General features: G+C 48.1%; 2 protein-coding genes across 7 annotated transcripts in view; one reads left to right on the top strand and one right to left on the bottom strand.

Annotated features, from left to right (window-relative positions):
- Nucleotides 1-434: 434 nt before the first annotated feature.
- Nucleotides 435-23,705, top strand: part of RTF2 (replication termination factor 2) — a 42,418-nt gene continuing 19,147 nt past the window's right edge. For both annotated transcript variants that reach the window (XM_058686038.1, XM_058686040.1), the window contains exons 1-5: nt 435-590; nt 4,654-4,748; nt 5,423-5,516; nt 7,511-7,650; nt 10,842-10,920. In XM_058686038.1, the coding sequence (XP_058542021.1) occupies nt 522-590; nt 4,654-4,748; nt 5,423-5,516; nt 7,511-7,650; nt 10,842-10,920 (477 nt within the window). In that variant the 5' untranslated portion in view covers nt 435-521. The remainder of the gene's footprint in view (nt 591-4,653; nt 4,749-5,422; nt 5,517-7,510; nt 7,651-10,841; nt 10,921-23,705) is intronic.
- The window catches only part of LOC131485979 (beta-1,3-galactosyl-O-glycosyl-glycoprotein beta-1,6-N-acetylglucosaminyltransferase 7-like), a 46,111-nt gene continuing 23,051 nt past the window's right edge, over nt 646-23,705 (bottom strand). Inside the window, exon 4 of one of the 5 annotated variants that reach the window (XM_058686037.1) lies at nt 646-832. In XM_058686037.1, coding sequence (XP_058542020.1) covers nt 780-832 — 53 coding nt within the window. In that variant the 3' untranslated portion in view covers nt 646-779. Of the gene's footprint in view, nt 833-6,695; nt 6,929-19,181; nt 19,709-19,933; nt 23,042-23,705 lie in introns of those variants that run through there. The other 4 variants (XM_058686036.1, XM_058686034.1, XM_058686035.1 and 1 more) reach the window with 4 other exon arrangements.

Below are 23,705 nucleotides of genomic sequence, written 5' to 3' on the forward strand. Positions count from 1 at the left end.
GGTAAAGTCACGGTGGCGCTCAGTTACAAGTTCTCCTTTGCACACGTGATGGTTCTCTGACACAACAGATGTCATTCACATGCACCATTAATTGCATTAATAAAATGCGCCCCTTTCCCTCCAGGCGCTCCCATTCCGGGGATGTGCCAGACCCACAGTCAGACGTGCTGGGGTGGGTCGGGGCCCGAGAACCGGGGGTGCTCCTGAGTCGCCCCCGCTCCCGAGCCGCGGCGAGCGACCGCCACAGGGCGGCAGAAATCCAGCGCCCACCGGGAGGAGGGAGGGACGCCCCGCCAGCCCCTCGGCGCGCAAGGCTTCGCGCGCGCTCGGGCAGGCCGGGCCGCGGGGCCTCGCCCACCGCCTAGCGACGCTCTCCATGGCAACCGGGGCTTGGCAACGGATCCGCCCCACTGCGTCGCGTCGGGCGTAGCGCGTCATCTAGGCGCGCCGGAAGTGACCGCGGCGGTCGCCGGGAACTCCCGGAAGTGGTCGCTGCTGGGGATTCCGACTCCCGGGCTGCGATGGGTTGCGACGGAGGAACCATCCCTAAGAGACACGAACTGGTGAAGGGGCCGAAGAAGGTTGAGAAGGTCAGCGACGTGGGCCCGGTGGGGGCCGGGGATGTGGGGTCCCCAGGGAGCGAGGGGGAGGTGGGGGTGGTGTGAGCCAGCGGGGCTCCTGACGCTGCCGTGCTCATTTGGAGAACTCAGAATTACCGACAGTATTAATATCAGACCTTTATTTAGTGCTTGCTTTTGCCGTTCACCTGGGGGTACGCTTTATATGGGGTAGCTCGTACAGTTCTTACTGTCATTATCCTCGCTCTTCGGACCTAGAAATTGAGGGCCGGGAGGACAAAGTTACCCCGCTAGTTAAGTGCCAGGGCCAGGATTTAAAGCCCGTCTGCCGTTAGTTAGTAACAAGGATACGGGTGGCTGCTGTTGATTGAGTTTTGTACACACCAACTTCCTTTTCTCCGGGAATTCTTCCCAAAGGTTCCCTTATCCACACGAGAGCAGGCCCTTCTCCTAAAAAGCTATCTTACCACTCTGTGCACTGCCTTCGTGGTTGATTAAGGTCCGTCACAGAGAAAGGTAAGCTCCCTGTGGCGGAGGCTTTGCCTTTTCCCCCTCTACAACTAGCACAGTTCCTGGCACAGTAAATATGGTGAGTACCCAATGAATGAGCGGGTAGTTGTTAATTCCCATAGGTAACTGAGAACATTGTATATAATTTCCATGCTGCTAACAGGAAAACTGAGTCAGTAACATGACCAAGATCACACAACTGATAGCTAATGAAGCCGGGATTTCCAACCATTCATGCAGGAATTCAAAGGTAGCATTAGTAATTACTTTTTTTTTTAATGCTTTATTTATTTATTTTTTAATAATTTACGCCCGTCATGGGGCACCAACCCATGACATCAAGATCGAGAGTCACATGCTCTACCGACTAAGCCAGGCGCCCCGAAGCATTAGTAATTGCTTTTTAATAACAGAAGGCGCCCCGAAGTGTTAGTAATTACTTTTTAATAACAGAAGGCACGTAAAGCACCCAGTTTAGCGCCCGGCACACGTGGGTGCTCCATGTATTCTCCATTCAGCAGCTGGAGAAAGCTTTTTGAAAGGTAAATCTCATATATCACCGCTGTATTTAAAACCGCCCAGCAGCTTTTTGTCATATTCAGAAGAAAATCCCACCAGGTCTTGTGTCATCAGATGCCTTGTCTCTCTCACCCCTCATCTTCTACCCCCCCCCCCCACCCCCCAGGTCTTTCGTTCTGTTTCAGCGACACAGGCCTTTGTTCTTCAGCCTGGAGTAGAATGTCCACAACCTGATACATCGTTCGCTGAGATATCATTCACCTCTGTTACTTCGTTCAGTTCTTTCCTCAAATGTCATTTCAGTCCACTGTTGCAAAATACATTCCTTCTCTATTCTCTTCTGCTGCTTTGTTTTTCTCTATGGTATTTAATCACAGTTTTTATTTGTTTATTGTCTGTCTTTCTCTTACGTGAACAGAGACCTTGTGTGTCTTACGTCTGCCACACAGTCAGCACCTGGGAGATAAGTGTTGGATGCAAGAATGAATGAGCACTCAAGAGATTGGAGGCGCCCTCTGATCACACCTACGTGTGCATAGGCTAATGCTGGAGAGTCGACACTCATAAGAGCTTTGCCAGAAAAGCATGCAGCTGGTTTTGTTAACTCATGGCCAGGGCTGAAGAGGAGCACCTTAATGAAAAGCTCGGCAGGGTGTCAGAAGGGGACAGAAAAGAAGAAAGGGTGATCAGAGACAGCCAGAGCGCTCAGGCAGGATAGATTTGTGTTATTCTTTTTTTTTTTTTTTTTTTTTAACGTTTATTTATTTTTGAGACAGAGAGAGACAGAGCATGAATGGGGGAGGGGCAGAGAGAGGGAGACACAGAATCGGAAGCAGGCTCCAGGCTCTGGGCCATCAGCCCAGAGCCCGACGCGGGGCTCGAACTCACGGACCGCGAGATCGTGACCTGAGCCGAAGTCGGACGCTTAACCGACTGAGCCACCCAGGCGCCCCAGATTTGTGTTATTCTTATTTGTTCAACAAATACTTTATTAAATGCTTGCCATGGGCACCATTCTAGGCCCTGGGGACACAGCAGGGAACAGAGTCCAGCCTTTGCATTGCTTACATTTCGGATAGATACGTAGTAATTAAAAAAAATTTTTTTTTAATGTTTATTTATTTTGGGGGGCGGGGAGGGCAGAGAGAGAGGGAGACACAGAATCCGAAGCAGGCTCCAGGCTCTGAGCTGTCAGCACAGAGCTCGATGTGGGGCCTGAACCTATGAACCGACCGAGCCACCCAGGTGCCCCAGATATATAGTAATTTAATATTTTTGACTACTCATATGGTGCGTTTGGTCTGGAATTTAAGACCTTGCCCTGAAAAGAAGACAGACCTTGGAAAAAAAATGTCTTCAGAAGTTTTGGGGGGTTACCAATTTTTAGATCCCTGGGTAAAGATTAGTTTATGGCTTTTCTCCCTGCCCCCACCTCTCCCGATATTTTTTGAATCAGCTAAGGACTATGGGTAAAGAAGGTAAGGGATCCAGAAAGTAGATCCTGGACTTGAATGGCTTTTTTGCATCTGCAGACAATGTAGTAAATTGACCTCACTGGTGGCAGGTTTTCTCAGGGCTCAGCTACAGTGTGAATTTTGATAAAAGCTGTTTAGGCTGTCAAAGTGTGGCTCTTGGACCTGGGGTATAGATAGAATAACAGTTGCCATAATGCGGGTTTTATTTTTAGTTTGTTCTGTTTGAAATAATAGGCAATAGAAAGTAGCGATTAGAAGCATGGTCTCTGGAGCCGGCCTGCTTGGGTTCTTAGCTCCTTCATCTTGTTGTGTGACCTTGGACGTGTAACCTAGCCTCTTGGTACTCCCAATTCCTCAATGACAAAGTAAAAATACCAAGCTACAGGGTTTTTATGAGGGCTAAAAGATTAAGTCACAGAAACTGCTTAACATAGCGCTTGGCACACAGTAAACACTTAAGCAGTTGTTACTGTAGAAATTAAATTGAAGGGAATTTTTCCTCATTTTTGTCTTTTCCTATTTTGTCCCACTTATGCCATCCTATTATATTATTCAGGTTTGGCATTTTAGGAGGGGAAAAGAGTGGGACATGGAATATTATGTAGGTGAAATAGCATTTGAGGGCAATGGAAGGTCTTATGTTTGGGTTTTCATAATGTGGGTAAGGATTTGATATGCTCCCTAATGAACAGTGTTAAATTGGTGATTTTTTTTAAGAATTCTGTAGCCTTTTTATTAAGAATTCTGAGGCACCTGGGTGGCTCAGTTGGTTAAGTGTCCAACCTCACCTCAGGTCATGATCTCGCAGTCTATGAGTTCGAGCCCCACATCAGGCTCTGTGCTGACAGCTCAGGGCCTGGGGCCTGCTTCGGATTCTGTCTCTCCCTCTCTCTCTACCCCTACCCCTCTCTCTCTCTCTCTCTCTCTCTCTCTCTCTCTCTCTCTCTCTCTCTCAAAAATAAACATTAAAAAAATTTTTTTAACTACATTAAAAGAATTCTGTAGTCTTTGTGCTGAACTTTAAAAAACAACAAACCTATTTTCTGAGTCCGAGTCCTTATATTCTGCTAAAGCTTTGGAGCCTTTCCCATTGATAGAAATTAAGCAGTACTGCTTATTGTTTTCTATATGGCTTCTCTAACTTACTGTTAAGATACAAATTAGTATTTGGGCTAATACTGGCCAGGGCTGCCTGGCTGGCTCAGTTGAAAGAGTGTGTGACTCTTGATCTTGGGGTTGTGAGTTCGAGCCCCACATTGAGTGTAGAGATTACTACAAAAAATAAATAACTCAAAGGGATGCAAATGCTAATATTTATATGCAGCTTGCACAGGCAATTTAATTATTTGATGTGAATGTTTTGTTTTAGGTATCACATTCAGAGGGAACTAACTTGACATGGTGTTGATTACTCTGACTTTTTAAGTCCCAGCTTCGTGTGTTGCTATCTTTGATTTCAAAGACAAAAATCATCACATGTGGTAAAACTGAATTAGCCTTTATATGTAGAACTGTGGACCATATGTCTTTCGGAGGTGAAAGTTAATTGAAAGGATTTTTTTTTCCCTTAGGTTGACAAAGATGCTGAACTAGTGGCCCAGTGGAACTATTGTACTTTAAGTCAGGAAATACTAAGGCGACCCATAGTTGCCTGTGAACTTGGCAGGTATGGTTCCTTTACTTAATTGAGACGAGTTTTTATTCAGTAATTTTTAAAAGAATTTCAGTGTGTAAGTACGGTTCTTGATTCATGAAATGTGAATCATCTCAAACAAATGTGTGAAGCCTAGGTTATCATTCCTTGTCTCTGACCATGTTTCTGCATTTTCCTATTCATGATCTGAAAATTCATGATCTGAAAATTCAGGGGCCAGTAGGAGCTCCATTATAAACATAAACGCATGAAGGAGCCATGTGGGGTGTAGGGAATGGTGGGGACTGGAGAAAACTGGAGAGTCCGTGTCCTGTCTGAAAGGGCAGCTGCTACTCATTTCCAGTCAGCTGTTGCTGTTCCAGAAAGTGGGCCCAGTGGTTCCAGAACCTGTGATTTTTTTTTTCCCCAGGGAAAGTTGAAAATGTGTACTTTTATATTAAATTTCCATACTGTTCAGATCCCAATCAGTCCTCAGATTGCCAGGTTGCAACCCTTGGTTTAAACTACTTTCTTTCTTTGTATGCTGTGGAGATAGTTGAACCAGGATTTAATTTACTTTTTTAGCGATGCAAGCCATTTCTGTTATCCAGTGTAGATGACTTTGGATTGAGCTCAGTTTAGTTCTTCCTCCTTTGTGTGGCGGTTGATTGTTGCCACAGTGTTTGGACTGACCCTTATTGTTGCAGACTTTATAACAAAGATGCCGTCATTGAATTCCTTTTGGACAAATCTTCCGAAAAGGCTCTTGGGAAGGCAACATCTCACATTAAAAGCATCAAGGTAAGACAGGTGATTCTGAAGTGCTCCGGGGGTGTCAGTGGTTAAGATTTATTTTGTAGAATTCGTGCACATTATAGACTGAAGGCTGAGATTTGGAATTCCAGTCCCACCCAGCCATCTAATAAGAGTGTGATTTGGGGTAGGTCACTTAAACCTCAAGCCAGAAATTCCCACACCTGGCCTTCCTGCCTTATAAATCTGTTATGATGTAATATGTGCAAAAGAACTTTGAAAATTGTTAATGTGATGAATAAATGTTTGGAGACATCATTTTTGTATTTAAAGCTTGGCTACTTGAATTTTTTATTCAATTCTATAATTCTTACAGAACTAGAGACTTCTAGGTAGATCACTATGAAATCAGTGTAGTATTTCTTGCTACTTAGACATTCTGATTGGCAGTTAAAGTTCTTTCATAAAAATGGGAAAACAAGGGGGTACCTGGGTGGCTCAGCCAGTTAAGCATCCGACTTCAGCTCAGGTCATGATCTCATGGTTCATGGGTTTGAGCCCCGCATCGGGCTCTGTGCTGACAGCTCAGAGCCTGGAGCCTATTTCAGATTATGTGTCTCCCTCTCTCTCTGCCCCTCCCCCACTCGCGCTCTGTCTCTCTCTGTCTCAAAAATAAACAAACATTAAAAAAAGGTTTTTTTTAAATGGAAAAACAAGTTTTTAAGTAAAGGAAGTTGGTTGAGAGGACAAAATCTTTCAAATCTGGTCGATGGGAGAAAAATCAGAAAAGTGGCAGAGAACTTGGGGACCATCAAGCTTGTCAAACACTTCATCCCACAGGTGGGAATTCTCACTATCCATGACTTTTTGAGGCCACACAATGAATGACGCATTTAACCCAGAACCAGAATGCCTGACTCCCCATGTAAGGCTTCGGGTTTTTCTTTTCTTTTTCTTTTTAAAATTTTTATTATGATATTAGGTTTTTTGTTTGAATTCTTGCAATGATTACAGGATACAAGAACAGTTAATTTCAGGCAAATTAGTAATTCTGAGATGTAGCTAAAGTCATGCTTTAGAAATAACCATGTTAATTTCTGTCACCTTTTATCTTGGGAAGAGAATCCATTCCTTAAAAGACCCATGGTAGCGTAGTGATCTTATTTGAATATGATGATCATTGAAATTAATTTATACAGTTCTATATTGAAAATAATATTCAAGGTACATGGTTGAACTTTTAATTTTAATGCAAAAAAGAAAAACATTCCAAGAAATCAGAACTGTAAAAGCAGAAGGATTCAGATAAAATGATGCAAATATGCCAGATTATCATTACTGTCATATACTGGTCCACACATACTTCGAGAACTTGAGGAGACACATGGCCGCATCAACCAGGAAGCCGACCCAAGGCACAGTGGCTTTCCTTTCAAGGCTCTCGGCTGCTGTTCTGAGTGCTGAAATCAAAATGGTGGGTTAAATGTCAGATGCTCAAGTGGAGCCATTAGATCACTCCTTGTGAAGGTGAATTTTTGAAAACCCGAATGGCCAGATCTTGGGATCTAATAGTATTCTCTGGCTAATATTCTGCTTTGGATATTAGACCGTGGTCTCACAGATTTTACTGTCTGTTCAGTTATTAAATAAACATGGGCGGCCAGTAATATGGAACACCTCAGTGAGGATTCATCTGCAGAGAAGGAAAGTGTTCCTTTCTGGATGAAACTGATACAGAGCTTTCTCTTAGTGGCGTAGTTTTTCACGTCCAAAGTTACTTTTCCCTAAATGTCAAAATAATTGTAAAGTAGAAATTAACTAATTCACTTGCCAGTCAGTGAATTGGAAAACTCGTTTCCTGTCACAATTTGTGGTTTCAGTTTTTCTTCATATTATAAGTGACGGCCAAAGGAAAGTAGGAAGAAGAGGTTTGGATGGGAAAGGACTGTAATAACAATTTCTCTGCTGACTTCGGCGGTCGTTGAGGCTGAGGAGGATCCACTTATCAGATGAATTCTTAAAATATTGATGTTTTTTCGCAGAATGTGACAGAACTAAGGCTTTCTGATAATCCCGCCTGGGAAGGGGATAAAGGAAACACAAAGGGTGACAAACACGATGACCTCCAGCGGGCACGCTTCATCTGCCCTGTTGTGGGCTTGGAGATGAATGGCCGGCACAGGTCAGTGATGGATGTGGGGCAGCTGATGGAGAGTCCGGTCAGACGGACGGGCACTGTTAGGGTTTGCGCTGTAGCTTTATGATCGCACAGACTGCTTAAAGCGTCCTTTGGTTTGGGGGTGCCTCGGAGGCAACAGAGCTGGCACAAGGCCGTGTTAATTCCCTGGCGGCCGTTTGTGACGTGGTGTCCAAGTGCACCCAGCTTCGGTGCCTGTGCCTTCTGTTTCTGAGAGGAGGAGAGCCGAGAGTAGGGAGGGATTTTTAAAATTCCTCATGCGACACGGGAGGTGCGTTATTTGGTCTTTTCCTCTGGGAGAGAAAGCAAAGGACAAATGTTGCCCACCAGACAACTTCCATTTCCTCATAACTGCCGAAAAACAGGCAGCGGAAAATCGTTTTACCGAATGTGTGGTCAGTCAGTCAGCTAAAGACCCAGCTGGTGATGGTAACTTGCTTTAAATTTGGAGCGAACAAATCCTCTGAGCAGAGCACCAGAAATCTTAAGGTTGACATTTGTGTAGCGAACGTAAGTGACCTGTGTACTTTTGCCTTAAAAAATATGAGTGTTGAATGGCTCAGTAGGTGCCTTTTTATAGGATGCCTCAGTATGAGCCAAAGGTTTAACCTCTTTTCCCACCATTTAGAAATATCTTTAAAAGCTGGTAGTCCCAGTTGTTATCTGGAATCTTCTGCCTAACACATTACATGTGGAAGGTAGTAATTTTTGACCATTTTCATTCAGGAAATGGGGTTAGGCTGGGGGCAGAGGGGAGACGTAGCTCACCTAAGTAAAAACTTCCGTTGGTCTGTAAACAACCACATTGAACCTGGAGCATCCTGGCACCTTTGCACACTTCTGCTTAACAGACGTGTGTGCGCCATGCGGGGCAAACTGTGCCTGAGGGAGGAAGCACCGTGCTCCAAATTGGAATAACCTGTGGCTTTATGGATTTGGAGAGAAGGAAAATTTTCGGCCCAGGGAGCTTTTAAAGATGCTACTCTTCAGACAGTGTGAATTTAAATCCTTTAAGCCCCTCAGAGTTTACCATTTAGTGGTAACTGAGGTGGTGGATATGTTAATTGGCTTGATGGTGATCATTTCACAGTGTGTGTACGTATCAGATCAAGTTGTGCACCCTGAATGTATATAATTTGTGTTTGTCAATTATACCTAAATAGAGCTGAAAGAGGAATTAATCAATTAGTTAAAAAGCTAAAGTTCACTGTTAGGGTCAAGCAGGCAATATTCTGGGGAAGCCGACTCACCTACCTAAGCTTGTCCTACTTTTGTGTGTGTTTCTGCACATGGGTACATACACATTATCTCGAAGTGAAAGTCATAACATAAAGGTCAGCACCTCTGCCTAGTTCCTTCCTCGGTTTCCCTCACCCCCAAGGAAAACCCCCTGACCGTGGAGCAGTCCCTCCCATTCCCCAGCCCCTGGCCACCGCCAGTCTGCTGTCTGTCTGCATGGATTTGCCTCTTCTGGATACTGCCTATACATAGAATCATTCAGTGTTTGACCTTTTGTGTCTGGCTTCCCACTTTTTTTTTTTTTTTTTTTAAAAGAAAACCATGGTTCACCCTGAAAGAGGAACTTAGCAGAAACAGACTCAACTCTGGGGTCTTGAGCAGGGGTTACCTATAGCTTCTGCTTCAACTGTGGTTTCCCTAGTTTTTCCCTTTCATCCCCTGGCTAATCTCTCTTTTCTCTTCCCAGTGAATTTGTGTGTTTTGGCTTTGCCCTCCTGCTATTAATAGGGCCTCCACACTAGAAAATTGATTTGGGGGTTACTTTGTACATTTATTAAATGTTATATAATAAAGATTCAAATATAGAGAAAAATAGAAATAAGAGACTGGTGTAATGAAAACATTGAGCCTTTGTTTAAAGAAAAATAAACAAATTTAAATTACTAGTAGTTAGTAAGCATCCATAAAATAGAATTTTTTTTTTTTGTCGTGAACAACAGTAAGTGAATTTAGTATGGTTGTTGTTAATTGGGTTTTTGTTGAGGCAAGCTGCATCCACTCTAATCCCTAGGGAATTGGAGAGACCTTCTATTGTGGCATTTTTAGAGGAACAGGTAAAGTAAAATGTACACCTGATGATTTTTGCCCCTTTCCCCCAGTCCTTGCCTCCAGCGGCAGCATTCTTGGTTGTTTGGAGTTTAATGCCCCCTGCAGACCCGCCCAGCACCAATGCACATACACCACACTTCCCTATGCCTCTGCCAGTAGAAATGTAAACGTGTTCAACACAGTATACATATCGTAACCTCTTTTTTGTCCTACTTCTCTAATTTGAGTATGTTTTTATAGCCTTGCATACAGATTTACCTTACTCTTTTTATAGCTGTGTGAGTGTTCCAAACTTACGTACCCATTCCTCTGCTCACAAACATTTAGGTGCTTTCTTTTTCCTTGTTCCAAGCAGCGCTGTCCTACACAGCTTCATAAATACATATTTACGCATCTGTACCCTCGTGGGCAGGTTTTATAGGAGACATTCCGAAAGGTGATTCTTGTGCGGGACTCTGCCAAATTGTCCTTCTAAGATGCACCGTGCTGCACCACCCCCCGCCCCCCAACAGACATGCCTGTTTCCTCAGTTTCCTGCTGGACACCTTCAGTCTCTTTTGTCACTGTCGGATACGTAAAACATTATATGACGTTTTGCAGTGAATTTCTGTAACAGTTGCGGTTAAACATTTTTTATGTTTTGGCCAATTATAGTTCTTTTGTGAATCACATGTGAATGTCTTTTGCCCATTTTTCTAGCACACTGTTTATTTTTGCTTTTTAAGAGCATTTTGAATACTCCTACTCAATCTCATATATATATAAAATATTCTCTTTGAGTTCCTATTCTGTCTTTTGACTTTTTATGTTTGTGGTTTTATTTTTAATGTATTTATCTTATTTGTAGGAGAGACTTGATTCTAAAGGATTTTTGCAAGGCAGCAGGAATGGGACCGTGGCCTGTATTTTTCTCTATTTCTGTTTCTTTTTCTACGTATAAATAGGTATATAGGACGTACTAGTTTTTTTCCGGTAATGGAATCAAATGTGACCATTTTTCTGTTTTAGTCCCTGGCCTTTGTCTAAACTGAACAAATGTTAGCTGATAATCCGGCTGTAATTTAAAAATTATTACTTAAGTCAACTTCCATTTTGGATTCTTTCTCCAGGTTTTGCTTCCTGCGGTGCTGTGGTTGTGTGTTTTCTGAACGAGCCTTGAAAGAGATAAAAGCAGAAGTTTGTCACACGGTGAGTTGTTGACACATGTCAGTTGTTCCTTCTTGGTAGCTGAGGAAGTCACACGGTTTAGGGTTCCTCCTTCCATGTGTCATTTCAACATGCTTCAGTTCTTTCTGAAATAGATCTGATTCGTTGTTTCTCTGCTCAAAGCCCTTCCATGGCTCGTCTTTGTTGGAAACAGACCCAGACAGCCTTTGGTGACCAGTCCCTGCAGGCCTGTCCGGCTCAGGCCAAGCTTGGGCTGCTCCCTGACCTCTCTGCTGTGCCTTTGTTCCGTCTTCCGTGACCTACCAGCCTGGGGAGGTCATGCCCCCTGTGAACCTTTGCTTCTGAGCCTCCTTCCCTGTTCCCTGGGCACCTTGTTAGCTCGCTCTCCTCATCAGAATGTAATTGGTATTTCCATGGTGGTTTTCCCACAGGACTGGGGCGGTTACTTTGTTTTTTCCCTCCCCCCCCCCCCAATAAGACTTTATTTATTTTTTTTTTTTAGAGTAGTTTTGGGTTCTTAGCAAATTAAGAGGAAAGTAAAGAATTTCCCCTATTCCTTCTGCCCCCCCCCCCCCCCCGCGTCAACATCCCCAACAGGGGGTACATTTGTTACAACTGATGACCCTGCCTTCACACACCGTCTCCCAGAATCTCCAGTTTACGTGAAGTTTCACTTGCACATCCCGTGGGTGTGGAGAAACGTGGGACGATGTGTACCCACCATTGTAGCATCACACACAGTATTTCCGCTGCCCTAAAATTCCCCTGTGCTCCTCCTGTGAGTGTTTGGGAGCGGGGGCGAGGCTTGTCTGTCTCATCACCCTCCAGAGCTTAGTCTCTGCAGGGCACGTGCTGTGTCCTCAGTAAGTGCTCACACGAGAGAGCAAATACATGATGTAGGAGCTCACCTGTTCGGGTCACATGACACAAATACTGATGGCCCCACTTTCCCAGTGTTGCTGCGGCAGCCCCCAGACATTTGTGTCTCTGGCGTGCTGTTCGCCTGCGGAAAACTTACCATTTAGTTTAACACCGTGGATGCCAACAGCTCCCGATTGTACTTTCACCCATGTTAACTCAGCTTGGATTTCAAGCCCCTCGTTCTGGTTCTCCCTGTTGTGAATTATCCTTTCGTTGAACAGCTTTCACTGAACACCTGTCAGGGACCAGCCTGTGTCCTGAGCACTATATGGTGGGAGAGCCTAGTGGGTGAGATTGTCACAGTCCCTGCCTTCACGGACCCCACATCCCAGTTGGAGAGGCACTCAGACAACAGGGAAGGAGGCTCAAGGCAGTAGCGACTGTGACAGATGCCAGGAAAGAAACAGGGGGTGACGTCCCAGAGGGAGAGAGGCTGGCGCAGTGGTGACAGAGGCGCCCCTGGAGGCTTGAGCTGACCTGAAGGGCACAAAGGAGCCAGCCAAGCAGAGTTGGAGCCAAAGCTGGGAAGTGACAGGATGTGGCTGGTGTGAGAACAGAAGGCTGGGGGGCGAGCGGGGGTGGGGGGTGGTGGTGCAGGAGAGGAGAAGCAGGAGAAACTTACAGGTAGGGGTTACTTCATACCGCGCCCAGCCGCCCACATTGGGGCTTGTGGATCTCGTTCGAGGTGCCGTAGGAAGCCAGAGAGCAGCTTAAACTGGACCAGGTGTCCTGCAGTTGCAAAACGATCCCTCTGTGAAAGAAGCCAGATGTGGAGGACACCCTGGGTGACTGCGTGCGGGCAAAAGGGAGTTGGTTGCTGGTGAAGAAGTCACCGAGGGGCATGGAGTTGTTTCCAGTTTAGGGTGACTATGAATAAAGCCATCCCAGAATTTGGAATCTGCCTCGCTAAGCTTTTACAAAAGAGAAGAAATTCACAGAATGCGTTCAGAAATTGATTCATGTCATTTATTCACCTGTGCTTATGACATCTCGTGTGGAAGGTGAGGTGACAGGCGCTCCTAGGAAAGAGATGGCCCAGTCTGTGCTCAAGGGAGTGCAGTCCTGCAGGAATCATAAGTCAGACGAAGGATCCTATTCTTTTTTAAGTGTGTATTTTAGAGAGAGAGAGAGTGTGCACGCACGTGAGGGAGGGGCAGAGACAGGCAGGGACAGAGGAGAGGATCCGAAGCGGGCTCTGCGCTGACAGCAGAGAGCCTGACATGGGGCTCAAACCCATGAATCATGAAATCATGACCTGAGCCGAAGTTGGGTGCTTAACTTACTAAGCCGCCCAGGCTCCCCTACTTTTTTTTTTTTTTTTGAGGCCAGCTTCCAAGTGGATGGTAAGATGTCGTTGGAGCTCAGGGGCCAGAGAACTTCCTTTTGACTGTGCCGGTGAGCAGTGGCTTTATGAAGGAGGAGACGTGCATTCTAAGCCTCGAAGGCAGAGCGTGGTTCTCATCAGTCAGACTTTCGCAGAGGTCGGGACGTGACCACCCGTGGTGCAAGCGTCGGTGGGGGGCAGTGCGCAGACGGGACCCCACACGCGTCTGCGAGATACCAGAGAGCACCCCGGGGACTCCCATTTCGGGCTCCTTCAGACTTCTCGCGTGCCTCGAGGGGCAAGGCTCCGAGTAGGTTTTCATTGGCGCTCTGACCCGTGCAGGGCTCCTGCGGGGGGAGGATGCTGCACGCGGAGCTCCGGCTGGCGGGTCAAGCGAGACTTGTTTTGTGTCCTGCGTGGTTTTGTCTGCTTTACGTGTGCGGCAGGGGTGCCGTTTTTATACCTATGGCAAGAATGCCCCGTTAACGTTTAAAGTAAGCCTGAGTAAAATTAGAAACGGGCACGTTCGCAGAAGTACATCGAGACACTGACGGTGCATCGGCGGGGAGGCCTGAAGCTACGCGACAGGATGTAGGTGGCATAGCGTGTGGGTGTGGGTGGCGGAAGAGCTGGACGCTGCCGCATCGGACGGAGGAGGGGGAGGGGCAGCTGCCGCATCGGACGGAGGAGGGGGAGGGGCAGCTGCCGCATCGGAGGGAAGAGGGAGAGGAGAGGAGCAGCTGCCGCATCGGAGGGAGGAGGGAGAGGAGCAGCTGCCGCATCGGAGGGAGGAGGGAGAGGGGCAGCTGCCGCATCGGAGGGAAGAGGGAGAGGAGAGGAGCAGCTGCCGCATCAGAGGGAGGAGGGGGAGGGGCAGCTGCCGCATCGGAGGGAAGAGGGAGAGGAGAGGAGCAGCTGCCGCATCGGAGGGAGGAGGGAGAGGAGCAGCTGCCGCATCGGAGGGAGGAGGGAGAGGAGCAGCTGCCGCATCGGAGGGAGGAGGGAGAGGGGCAGCTGCCGCATCGGAGGGAAGAGGGAGAGGAGAGGAGCAGCTGCCGCATCAGAGGGAGGAGGGGGAGGGGCAGCTGCCGCATCGGAGGGAAGAGGGAGAGGAGAGGAGCAGCTGTCGCATCGGAGGGAGGAGGGAGAGGAGAGGAGCAGCTGCCGCATCGGAGGGAGGAGGGGGAGGGGCAGCTGCCGCATCGGAGGGAGGAGGGGGAGGGGCAGCTGCCGCATCGGAGGGAGGAGGGGGAAGGGCAGCTGCCGCATTGGAGGGAAGAGGGAGAGGAGAGGAGCAGCTGCCGCATCGGAGGGAGGAGGGAGAGGAGAGGAGCAGCTGCCACATCGGAGGGAGGAGGGAGAGGAGAGGAGCAGCTGCCGCATCGGAGGGAAGAGGGAGAGGAGAGGAGCAGCTGCCGCATCAGAGGGAGGAGGGAGAGGAGAGGAGCAGCTGCCGCATCGGAGGGAGGAGGGAGAAGGGCAGCTGCCGCATCAGAGGGAGGAGGCTGCCCAGGCAGCCTGTGGAGACAGAGGTGCGAGGTGTCGTCCCGCCTGGGTGGGGCAGGGTGTGGGCGCAAGGGGAGCGGCCAGGGGAATGAGTCCCACGGGGTGGCGGGAAGTTCCCGGGCCAGGCCAAGGGGCAGGTGCAGGTGGGCCTACAGCGCAGAGCCACTAACGCCCGTGGGAGCACGGACGTGTAGACCTGTGCGGGATGCATGGAGAGCGACAGCGGAACAGGAGTCCGGCTGTGGTGTCAGGTGCAGGTGACGGCCATAGGCGAAACACCACGGGACCCAGCACTCCACCGGCCTGGGCCCCCTTCGGGCAGGAGGGGAACTACGTAGACTTTCTGTTCAGGTGTATGTGTGTTTTCCCCCAGAGTGTGGAAGGTGTTTTTTGTGTGTTCGAGCGTTCGCGAGAACACTCAGGAAGTCTGCTGAAAAGCATAGAAATATGAGGTGGGAAACGAAGCTGAAATTTATTACAGGAGCCAAACGCCCTAAATCCGTGGGTCCCAGACCAGGCCGCGTGGTAGAGTCGCCACGGTGGTGTAAGCTCCCGTGGCCCACGTCAGGCCCACTGAGTCAGAATCTTCGCGGTTGGAGTAGCGCCGCATGGGTTTCTGCTCTTATTCAGGAGTTTCCGGAATGATTCCAGTGGGCGACCGGGTTTGGGGGACTAAGTGGTCCACAGCAGCCAGCCTTTGTCTTCTTCTGCCCGGAATGGGAACCATCCCTGGGACGGCGTGAAGCTGTCCTTTGCATAGGCCCACCTCACAGGTCCACGTCGGTGACCACGTTGACACATTTGTAGCACAACAGGGCTGCCCGCACAGAGCGTTACCGAGAAGCTGGTTTTATGTCACGGAACTAGAACGTTGCAAGGGAACCTGAGACCTTGTTTTGGTGCTTGGAGAGTTGGACTGGATGCAAGTGAACTTCTAATTTTAAGTTCACTTATTTTGAGAGAGAAAACACAAGTTGGGGAGGGGCAGGGAGGGAGAGGGAGAGACAGAATCCCTAGCAGGCTCCCTGCTGTCAGCACAGAGCCCAGCACGGGCTCAGACTCACAAACCAGGAGATCATGAGTTCAGCCGAAATCGAGAGCCAATTGCTTAACCGACTGAGCCACCCAGGTGCCCCTGGATGCTAGTGAACTTGGAAACGTCAGTACCTTGAGCACTTCAAAGGAAAGGAAGGAAGCAGGAGGAAAGGGGAACTGAGGGCAGCAGGGCTGACGAGGGGAGCAGAGGGCAGGTGAGAACCAAGAGTGCTGGCTCTTCCTGTGTCATAAGGGCGGCCCCCACCGCTGTCCGAACCTCCGGCAGTCAAGGCAGGACACTGGCTATCATTCAGGAATACCTCAGGGAGAGAATTTTCTTTTTTCCTCTAACTTTTTTTAATCTTTATTTATTTTGACACACACACAGAGAGGGACAGAGACAGAGCAAGAGCATGGGCAGGGGAGGGGCAGAGAGAGAGAAAGACACAGCATCAGAAGCAGGCTCCAGGCTCTGAGCTGTCAGCACAGAGCCCGATGCGGGGCTGGAACCCACAGACTGTGAGATCATGACCTGAGCTGAAGTCGGACACTTAACCGACTGAGCCACCCAGGGGCCCCGAGAATTTGCTTAAAAAGTAATCTGTTGCCAGAAAAGCAAGATAGTGAGCACTTTTAAGCTTCTAGGATTCATGTAAAAACTGCCCTGCATAGCTAGTTTGAATACTCGATGTTATCAGTTCCCTAGGGCTCCCTTAACAAGGCACCACAAACTGGGCAACTCAACAGAAATTTACTGTTCTTGAGGCCCCAAAGTCTGAAATCACAGTATGGGCAGGGCTGCTTTCTTCTAAGGACTGTGCGATGGCCACCTACTCCTTGTGAGTCTTCATACAGTGCTCTCTCCATGGAGTCCTCTCTGTGTCCAGATTTCTTTTTATCAGGACGCCAGTCATACTGGCTTAGGGCCCACCCTAGTGACTGCAGTGTTAATTAATTATATCCACAGTGACCTGATTTCCAAAGGAGGTCATATTCTGATGTACTGAGAGCAAGGACTTCAACTCTTTGTGGGGGACACATTCAGCATATACCACTATATGGTATTTGCCATTTAGAAAAGCAAAGAGCATGGACATTCGGGGGCACACGTGTGTGGGAGCTGTTCACCCACACGGCGAACAGCGAGAATCCGTTGCCCATCAGGTTTAGGTCACACACCGCTGCTGGCTCAGGAATACTCTGGGCTTCGGGTTCTAACACGTGAGAGGAAGGATTATAGTGAGTTCGTAGATGCTCTCCTCTTAGATGGAGATTTCAAACAATAACATTTTAAAGTATTAAATTGAGGGGCGCCGGGATGGCTCAGTCGGTTAAGAGGCCGACTTCGGCTCAGGTCATGATCTCGCGGGCCATGAGTTGGAGCCCCGCGTCAGGCTCTGTGCTGACAGCTCGGAGCCCGGAGCCTGCTTTGGACTGTGTGTCTCCCTCTCTCTCTCTCTGCCCCTCCCCCACTCATCTCTCTCTCTCTCTCTCTCTTTCTCTCTCTCTCTCTCTCTCTTTCTCTCAAAATCAAACATTAAAAAAAAAAGAAAAAGAAAATATTAAATTGAATGACACATTTGTGTAGTGTTTCCAGGAATCAAGCTCATACTTGTAATTTAGTCTCCGAAGTTCAGTGATACTAAGTATGTCCATCAAGGCTGGCTGACCGCTAAGACGGACAGCCCTCAAGTTCCAGTGGCTAATACAGCAAAAGTTCCTGGTTCGGCAGCTCTTATCCAGGGCAGAGTCAAGGTTCAGGCTCCTGCTGTGTTACGGCTCAGACCTCGTCTGGGTTTGGGAGTGTGCTGCGTCCCATTGACGGGAGCGGCGGAGGGAGCACCCAGCGTAGGAGGTTTTCTCGGCCCAGTCCCAGAAGTGGCTCTCATCACCTCCGCTGCCTGTGACCACACCTGACAACGGCAGGGAAGCCCGGGGAATGTGGCCCAGCTGGATGCCCAGGGACAAGGGAACACCAGCACTTTCTGCCCGAGTGCCAACAGGAAGAATGATGGAGGAGTTTCAGCCACAGCACGTCATGGAAACGCCAGCAAAGGGAGATAAAGTGACAGCGTCCGAGGCTGAAACAGATATTTTCCTTTTTGAAAATAACGTCTGAAATTTAGAGAAACCGGTGTCATAAGAACGATGGCAGGGAGACCCTCGGGATCTTCAGGGTCGACGTTTTCTCTACTCTTCACTCGGTAGTTTCACTCACGGTTGGTTTTTCGATCTGCTAGAGGAGACCCGAGGGTTTGAGACAGCTCTGCTTCTGTGCTCTGAAACGCACGGAGCGCACACTCGATTTCCACCAGCAGGGTCCGAAGAGGGGTAGTTGCTAGGTTGTTTTGTTTGTTTTCACTGTAAACGAGTCACTAGCCAGAAACCTAATTGTATTCCTCACTGTGTTCTTCCCTTCTTGTAATAAGGAGAAACACACTGGAGTAATTACAGTTTGTAAAATACATTCTGTGCTCGTTACTCAGAGCATGATCTGTGGTCCTGCAATATTGGCATCACCTGGGAGGTTTTTGTTTTTCTCTTTTTAAGCGACGCAGGCCCAGACCTGTGGATCCCTCCCCAGACCTGTGGAATCAAAATCTGCATTTCCACTAGACGCCCTGGGGATTTGTGTACACAGTGAAGTTTGAGAGTCCCCACTTTAGATGTCGGAGGTATGATGAGGAGCATTTGACTTGCCATTTTCTGGCTTCATTTATTTAGCCTTTGTGGTAGGTGAGTGGGGTGCTGTGCATGTTGTAAAGCCAGAAGTGGAAGAAAAATCTATGCTGGTTCTTTTTTTTTTTTTTTTTTTTTTTGTTAATTATTAGTTTTAAGTGAGCTCTTCGCTTGACACGGGGCTTGGACTCAAGACCCTGAGATCAAGAGTCGCGTATGCCACCGACTGAGCCAGCCAGGTGCCCTTCTTTTGCTGTCCTTCCGTGGAGAGGTGGGACGGAGAGGGGAGAAAACGTTGGGGAAGGGGTATCTTCAAAAGTGGTCTGCCGATGCTGATTTTTTTTTTTCAGGCTCTGGCCTCCTTAGGGTGAGCTCTCCGCCATCTTTGTGGTCTTCAGAAGTATTAAGCTTCAGGGAACTGCGTGATAGATACCACAGGCCGCCTTAAACTTTCTCACGTATAAGAAAAATCGAATAGAAAATTGAACGGTAGAATCTACATATTAGCAAGAAGATTCTACTCCTGGAAAGAGAAATGATCTCAAGATCCCTATTAATGCATCACCTTTAAGACACAGTCTGGGGGCGCCTGGGTGGCACAATCGGTTAGGCATCCGACTTCAGCCAGGTCACGATCTCGCGGTCCGTGAGTTCGAGCCCCGCGTCGGGCTCTGGGCTGATGGCTTGGAGCCTGTTTCCGATTCTGTGTCTCCCTCTCTCTCTCTGCCCCTCCCCCGTTCATGCTCTGTCTCTCTCTGTCCCAAAAATAAATTAAAAACATTGAAAAAAAAAATTAAAAAAAAAAAAAAGACACAGTCTGTAGCAGCATAATTCAGACATATTTTGCTGGTGATTGGATTGTGTTCTTAACAAATGAATGCAGTAAGCGTCTGACTCCAAGTGAACAGCAGTTTCCGGTTGGTTCTAACGCTGGCGGAGGCTGCTGCTTCATGTTGGCCTGGCCAGCCTGGCCCAGCCTTGGTGGCTGCCTGCCTGTCAGCCTCCACTCGCTCCCAGCGCTTCCCCTAGCATGCCACTGCGACCCAGCCTGCCCCTCCCTGAACCTCCCGCTGCTGCGTTCCCCCGTGCCTTTGAGTTACTTGTATTATTATTACTTTATCTGGTACTCGAGTAAGTTGTTGAGGTAGCGGCTTCTGTTACGTCTGATCCTTTGAGGGCGGCTCTGTGTTTGAGTCCGTTGTGTCTTTGTACGAGGTGAGGTGGTGCAGTAAGGGCTTGGACTGTGGGGCCAGACTGCCTGCTTGGGTCCCAGTCCCAGCTGCACTTGCTTAGCCGTGTGCTCCTGGAAAGTCCCATCGTTGCCCCGTGCCTCAGTTTCCTCATCTGTGAGACATGTCAGACATTAGAATTCTAAGTGCTTCCTCCTCATAGCAAATCTCTTAAGTAGACGCCTGTATTGGACCCACTCATAGTCATGTGACCATGCTGTGAATGGACATTGAAGGGATATGAAGGTAGGCTCATGTTTCAAGTGACTTGGAAAGATACCAGCTTTTTTAAAAACGGTTGTTTTTTTTTAAATTTTTTTTTGAAGGTTTATTTTTGAGAGAGAGAGAGAGAGACCAAGCATGAGCAGGGGAGGGGCAGAGAGACAGGGAGACACAGACTCCAAAGCAGGCTCCAGGCTCCCAGCTGTCAGCACAGAGCGCAACATGGGGCTTGATCTCACGAGCCGTGAGATCATGACCTGAGCCGAAGTCAGATGCTCAACCAACTGAGCCACCCAGGAGCCCCTAAAAATGGGTTTTGCATTTAACTTGTTAGTGAGCTGTTCTAAAATACAGGGACACAGTCGTGGTGAATTTGAGCTTTCTGAACAGGCAGTCAGAACGTAGCTGGTTGGTACCACCCGTGAGCCCTGTGTAGAAAAAAACGTGTAGAAAAGCAGAACTGTGCTGTCGTGGGGCTCTTCGTGGCCTTGTCTTTGACAGTCTTAACATTTTCAGCATGTGCTTTCCTTGGAAGTATGCGTCGAGGTGGAAGAAATGTTTGTTGAAATGGTGATGTTAATGTTCTGTGGTTAGTTACATTTGATTTGTGCTTTCGAAGGCTCTTTTCCTTCTATCTAGCTTTGTGCTTTCCAAGGGCTATTTTCATTGACTAAGTAGATTTGATTTCGTTTCATTGCAAAGCTTGTTTCCCAAGGCTTTAGACTTTGCCTTTGAATTATACATTTATTTCTTTAGTGTCTTCTTTATTTTAGTTGTTTCATGCGGTGCCACTTAATGGTTGTACGTTTTCAGTCTTGTACAATGCCGTGAACTCTTTTAGAGAAAGAGAATATACGGAAAAGCCTCAACAGGACAATGAAAAAGTTATGGACTCTTTAGAGACCTGAGTCTGTTGAGCAGGCAGAATTAAGATCATTCCCGCCTTTGACCTATGTTGTTCAATGTGGAAACCACCAGCCACATGTGACTATTAAAATTTCAGTTTATTAAAATTTTGTAAGTTAAATAAAGACAAAAAGTCACTTCATCAGGCATCCTCTCCACATTTCAAAGGCCCCAAAGCCCCCTGTGGTTGTGGTTGGTGTCAGACCAGACGTAGTACGTACCCTCCAGGGCAGAAGGTACGATTAATGCCTCGAGACTCCAGAAGCTTATAGCATCCTTTTTAGGAAAGTGTGCTTCAGCTCTGGATTAGTTTCGTTTTACCCAAAAGAAGTGGACTCTTCTGTATTTTTCTAGGATTACCAGAACAAAGTTACATGGTTCCCAGCCAAAGAGCACTGTTTTAGATCAGCAGAGTTTTGTTTTCAGTGAGAGTTTGCTCTTGATTAGAATCTCATACACGGTAGTATCTTCAAAGCAAGATCTGTTTTTGTTCTAACTTGAGGCTTCGATTTGCAGCAGCTATTTACTGAGGCAGTCCGACCTCACTTGGCTGATCCAGGAGCCCCCAACGGTACCTTGAGCAATACCTTTCCTCGTGATTTCTTCCTTGAAGCTGTAAGAGCAGCCTGTGATTTATAGGAAAGTCTTGTCAATAGCGTATCTCTGAGTTCACTTTAGGGCTAGCTTGTACCAAGGAACCAGTTCTCATTCTTTCTTCTTTGGTTAGTGTTCTCTTACCACAAGTCAGGGACACGGCGATACCAGTAAGAGCACAGACGCTTCCAAAGGTCCAGCTCAGCGGCTCCGTTTCGTGTTAAAATGACTCTCCTGTTGAAAGTGCCAGTGTGGCTCCGCAGGGACCTCTGCCTGCCGCAGCGCCTGGAGCCTGTGGCGCCTCTCCAGGCACGTGACCACCAGGGGGTCTGTTGAGTCCACTTTGCTGGCAAACAGAGAAGGCGACCGAATGATCCACGGCAGGTCTCCTGGTCCATACACGCAGCTCTCGTGGACGTAGCGCCCTGTAGAAAGAAGCACAAAAACCTAGTGCCTTTGTCTCCTCAGTTTACGTTCACACCCAAAAAGTGATGCTCTTCCAAGGTCATCGGGAAGGCCCCTGCTTCACGGGAGGTCGGACTAAACATGATCTCCGCGATTGCTCTGATTGGGGCTTCTGGGTTGGGTTTTGAATCTGTGGCGGCAGGGACGCTTTCATTCTTTCTGTTTAATGGCTACTTTGTTTAAGGGGACACTGTGGAATGTTCGTTAGTCACGAGCACAGGGGAGACGTCTTAGCACGCATTTGCCGGGCCAAGTCTAAATTCTGAACTGGGCCCCATGAACATTTGTTTTCCTTGGTTGTGGGGAGTTTGCAGGAATTGCGTCGGTGTTAACGTGGCATTGCTTCGGCCCTCTTGCCCGTGCAGAGTGAGCGTTTGATACAGATAGAAGTCATTAAAATTGGAATCATAGGTCGACTCCAGTGCTGGGTTCCTTCGCGACGAACTCAGCAGCACACGTTAGGTGCCTGACGCGCAGCACTCAGCTCTTCCTTCTTTCTCTGTTAACCCCCCGGCCAGTGCTGCGAGGTGCTTCCCGTTACCACCTCCGGTTCGCAGAGGAGGGAGGCAGAGGTCGACCCGCTTTGGAGACCTTGCTCTCTGCTCAGCTCCGCCCTGCTTTTCTTTCCACGCCAGCCCATCGATCCTACTTCTGAAAGCCCATCTGAGGGAAATACAGAAAAGGGGCGGAACTGCACGCGTACAACCGTCCAGTGCTGTTTGTAAGACTGGAACAAGGTGGAAAGAACCTTCCCCCAGTGAGCACGCATTCATCTAGTAAGGGGCCAAGCAGAGTAAGCACTCTGTAAGCGGCGGCTCTTGTCACGACTGACACCTTTCTCACTGGTAGACGTTCTTGGCACAGTGTCACAGACTCTCAATAGAATTACACTGAACCAGGTGAAAAGTACGACCATGAAGACAAGCTGCGTGAACAGCGTAGGACGTAGTGAAAAAAGAATCAGCTGCACCTCGGTGGTAGCTGGATGGTCTCTACTGTGTATACACGTGAATGTGAGCCAGGAAGGGGGCACAGGCATGCGGAAGGTCCTCAGAGTTGGGTTCATGCCGTTTGGGTGATGACAAGTAAACAGAACTCTTTGTTGCTGGTGACAGCAGGATGACCGTCACTCTGTGCGTGCTCGTCCACTGGAGGGGCAGCAGACAGCCGCACCTGCTTAGAGACCCAGCTCTGCCACTTCCTGTGCTGCTTCCTATGACACTGGGGGTCACCTCACTTCTCTGAGCCTGGGGTTCCTCATCTGTGAAGTGTGAATACGATAGTGAGTACCTGAGGGTCATTGTGAGGACTGACTGCGGGCCCAGCGCAGGGCTCCGGAAGGTTCTACCGCGGTCACTGACGGGGCTCGGCCTAAGGTGGGGGCTGACTCTTGGCGGCCGCTTGTCTCGCTGCTTTCCTAGTGGGCAGTTTGCAGTCTGAAGTGAGCAACGGCAAGAACTTGCTGAAGTGTTCGCTTTGGGGCAACAATGATTTTTGTTAAGATTACAGAATATTGAAATATTCAGGTTGTCGTTATAAGAATTCTAAATCATAACTGTATTATTGATAGCAGCCACCCTTCATGACTTCTTACTCTGTGAGTGAATCATGTTTTCAGGAAGCATCTGAGCCCCGACCCCGGCCTTTCCTGAGCATTTATTCACCGGTCTTGTCAACCCCAGTGTGTAATGGCAGTGAGCCCTGCTTTCTAAAGAAAGGCCAGCGTTGCTTCTTAGCCTGTGTAACTGTCACCTTCTTATTGTGTGAAGAGCCCCCTAATTGAATCGTGGCTAAAATATTTATTGAAAACAGTAGAAAATTATTCCAGCCCTTCCGACCTGGTACCTGTCAGGAGAGTGGCTGTGTACGTGGCCCCGGGAGTTGCTGGTCTTTGAGTTATTCTCTGGTATTGGGTTTTACATTTT

The sequence above is a fragment of the Neofelis nebulosa genome, chromosome 9, assembly GCF_028018385.1.
Source record: "Neofelis nebulosa isolate mNeoNeb1 chromosome 9, mNeoNeb1.pri, whole genome shotgun sequence".
NCBI classification, from domain to species: domain Eukaryota; kingdom Metazoa; phylum Chordata; class Mammalia; order Carnivora; family Felidae; genus Neofelis; species Neofelis nebulosa.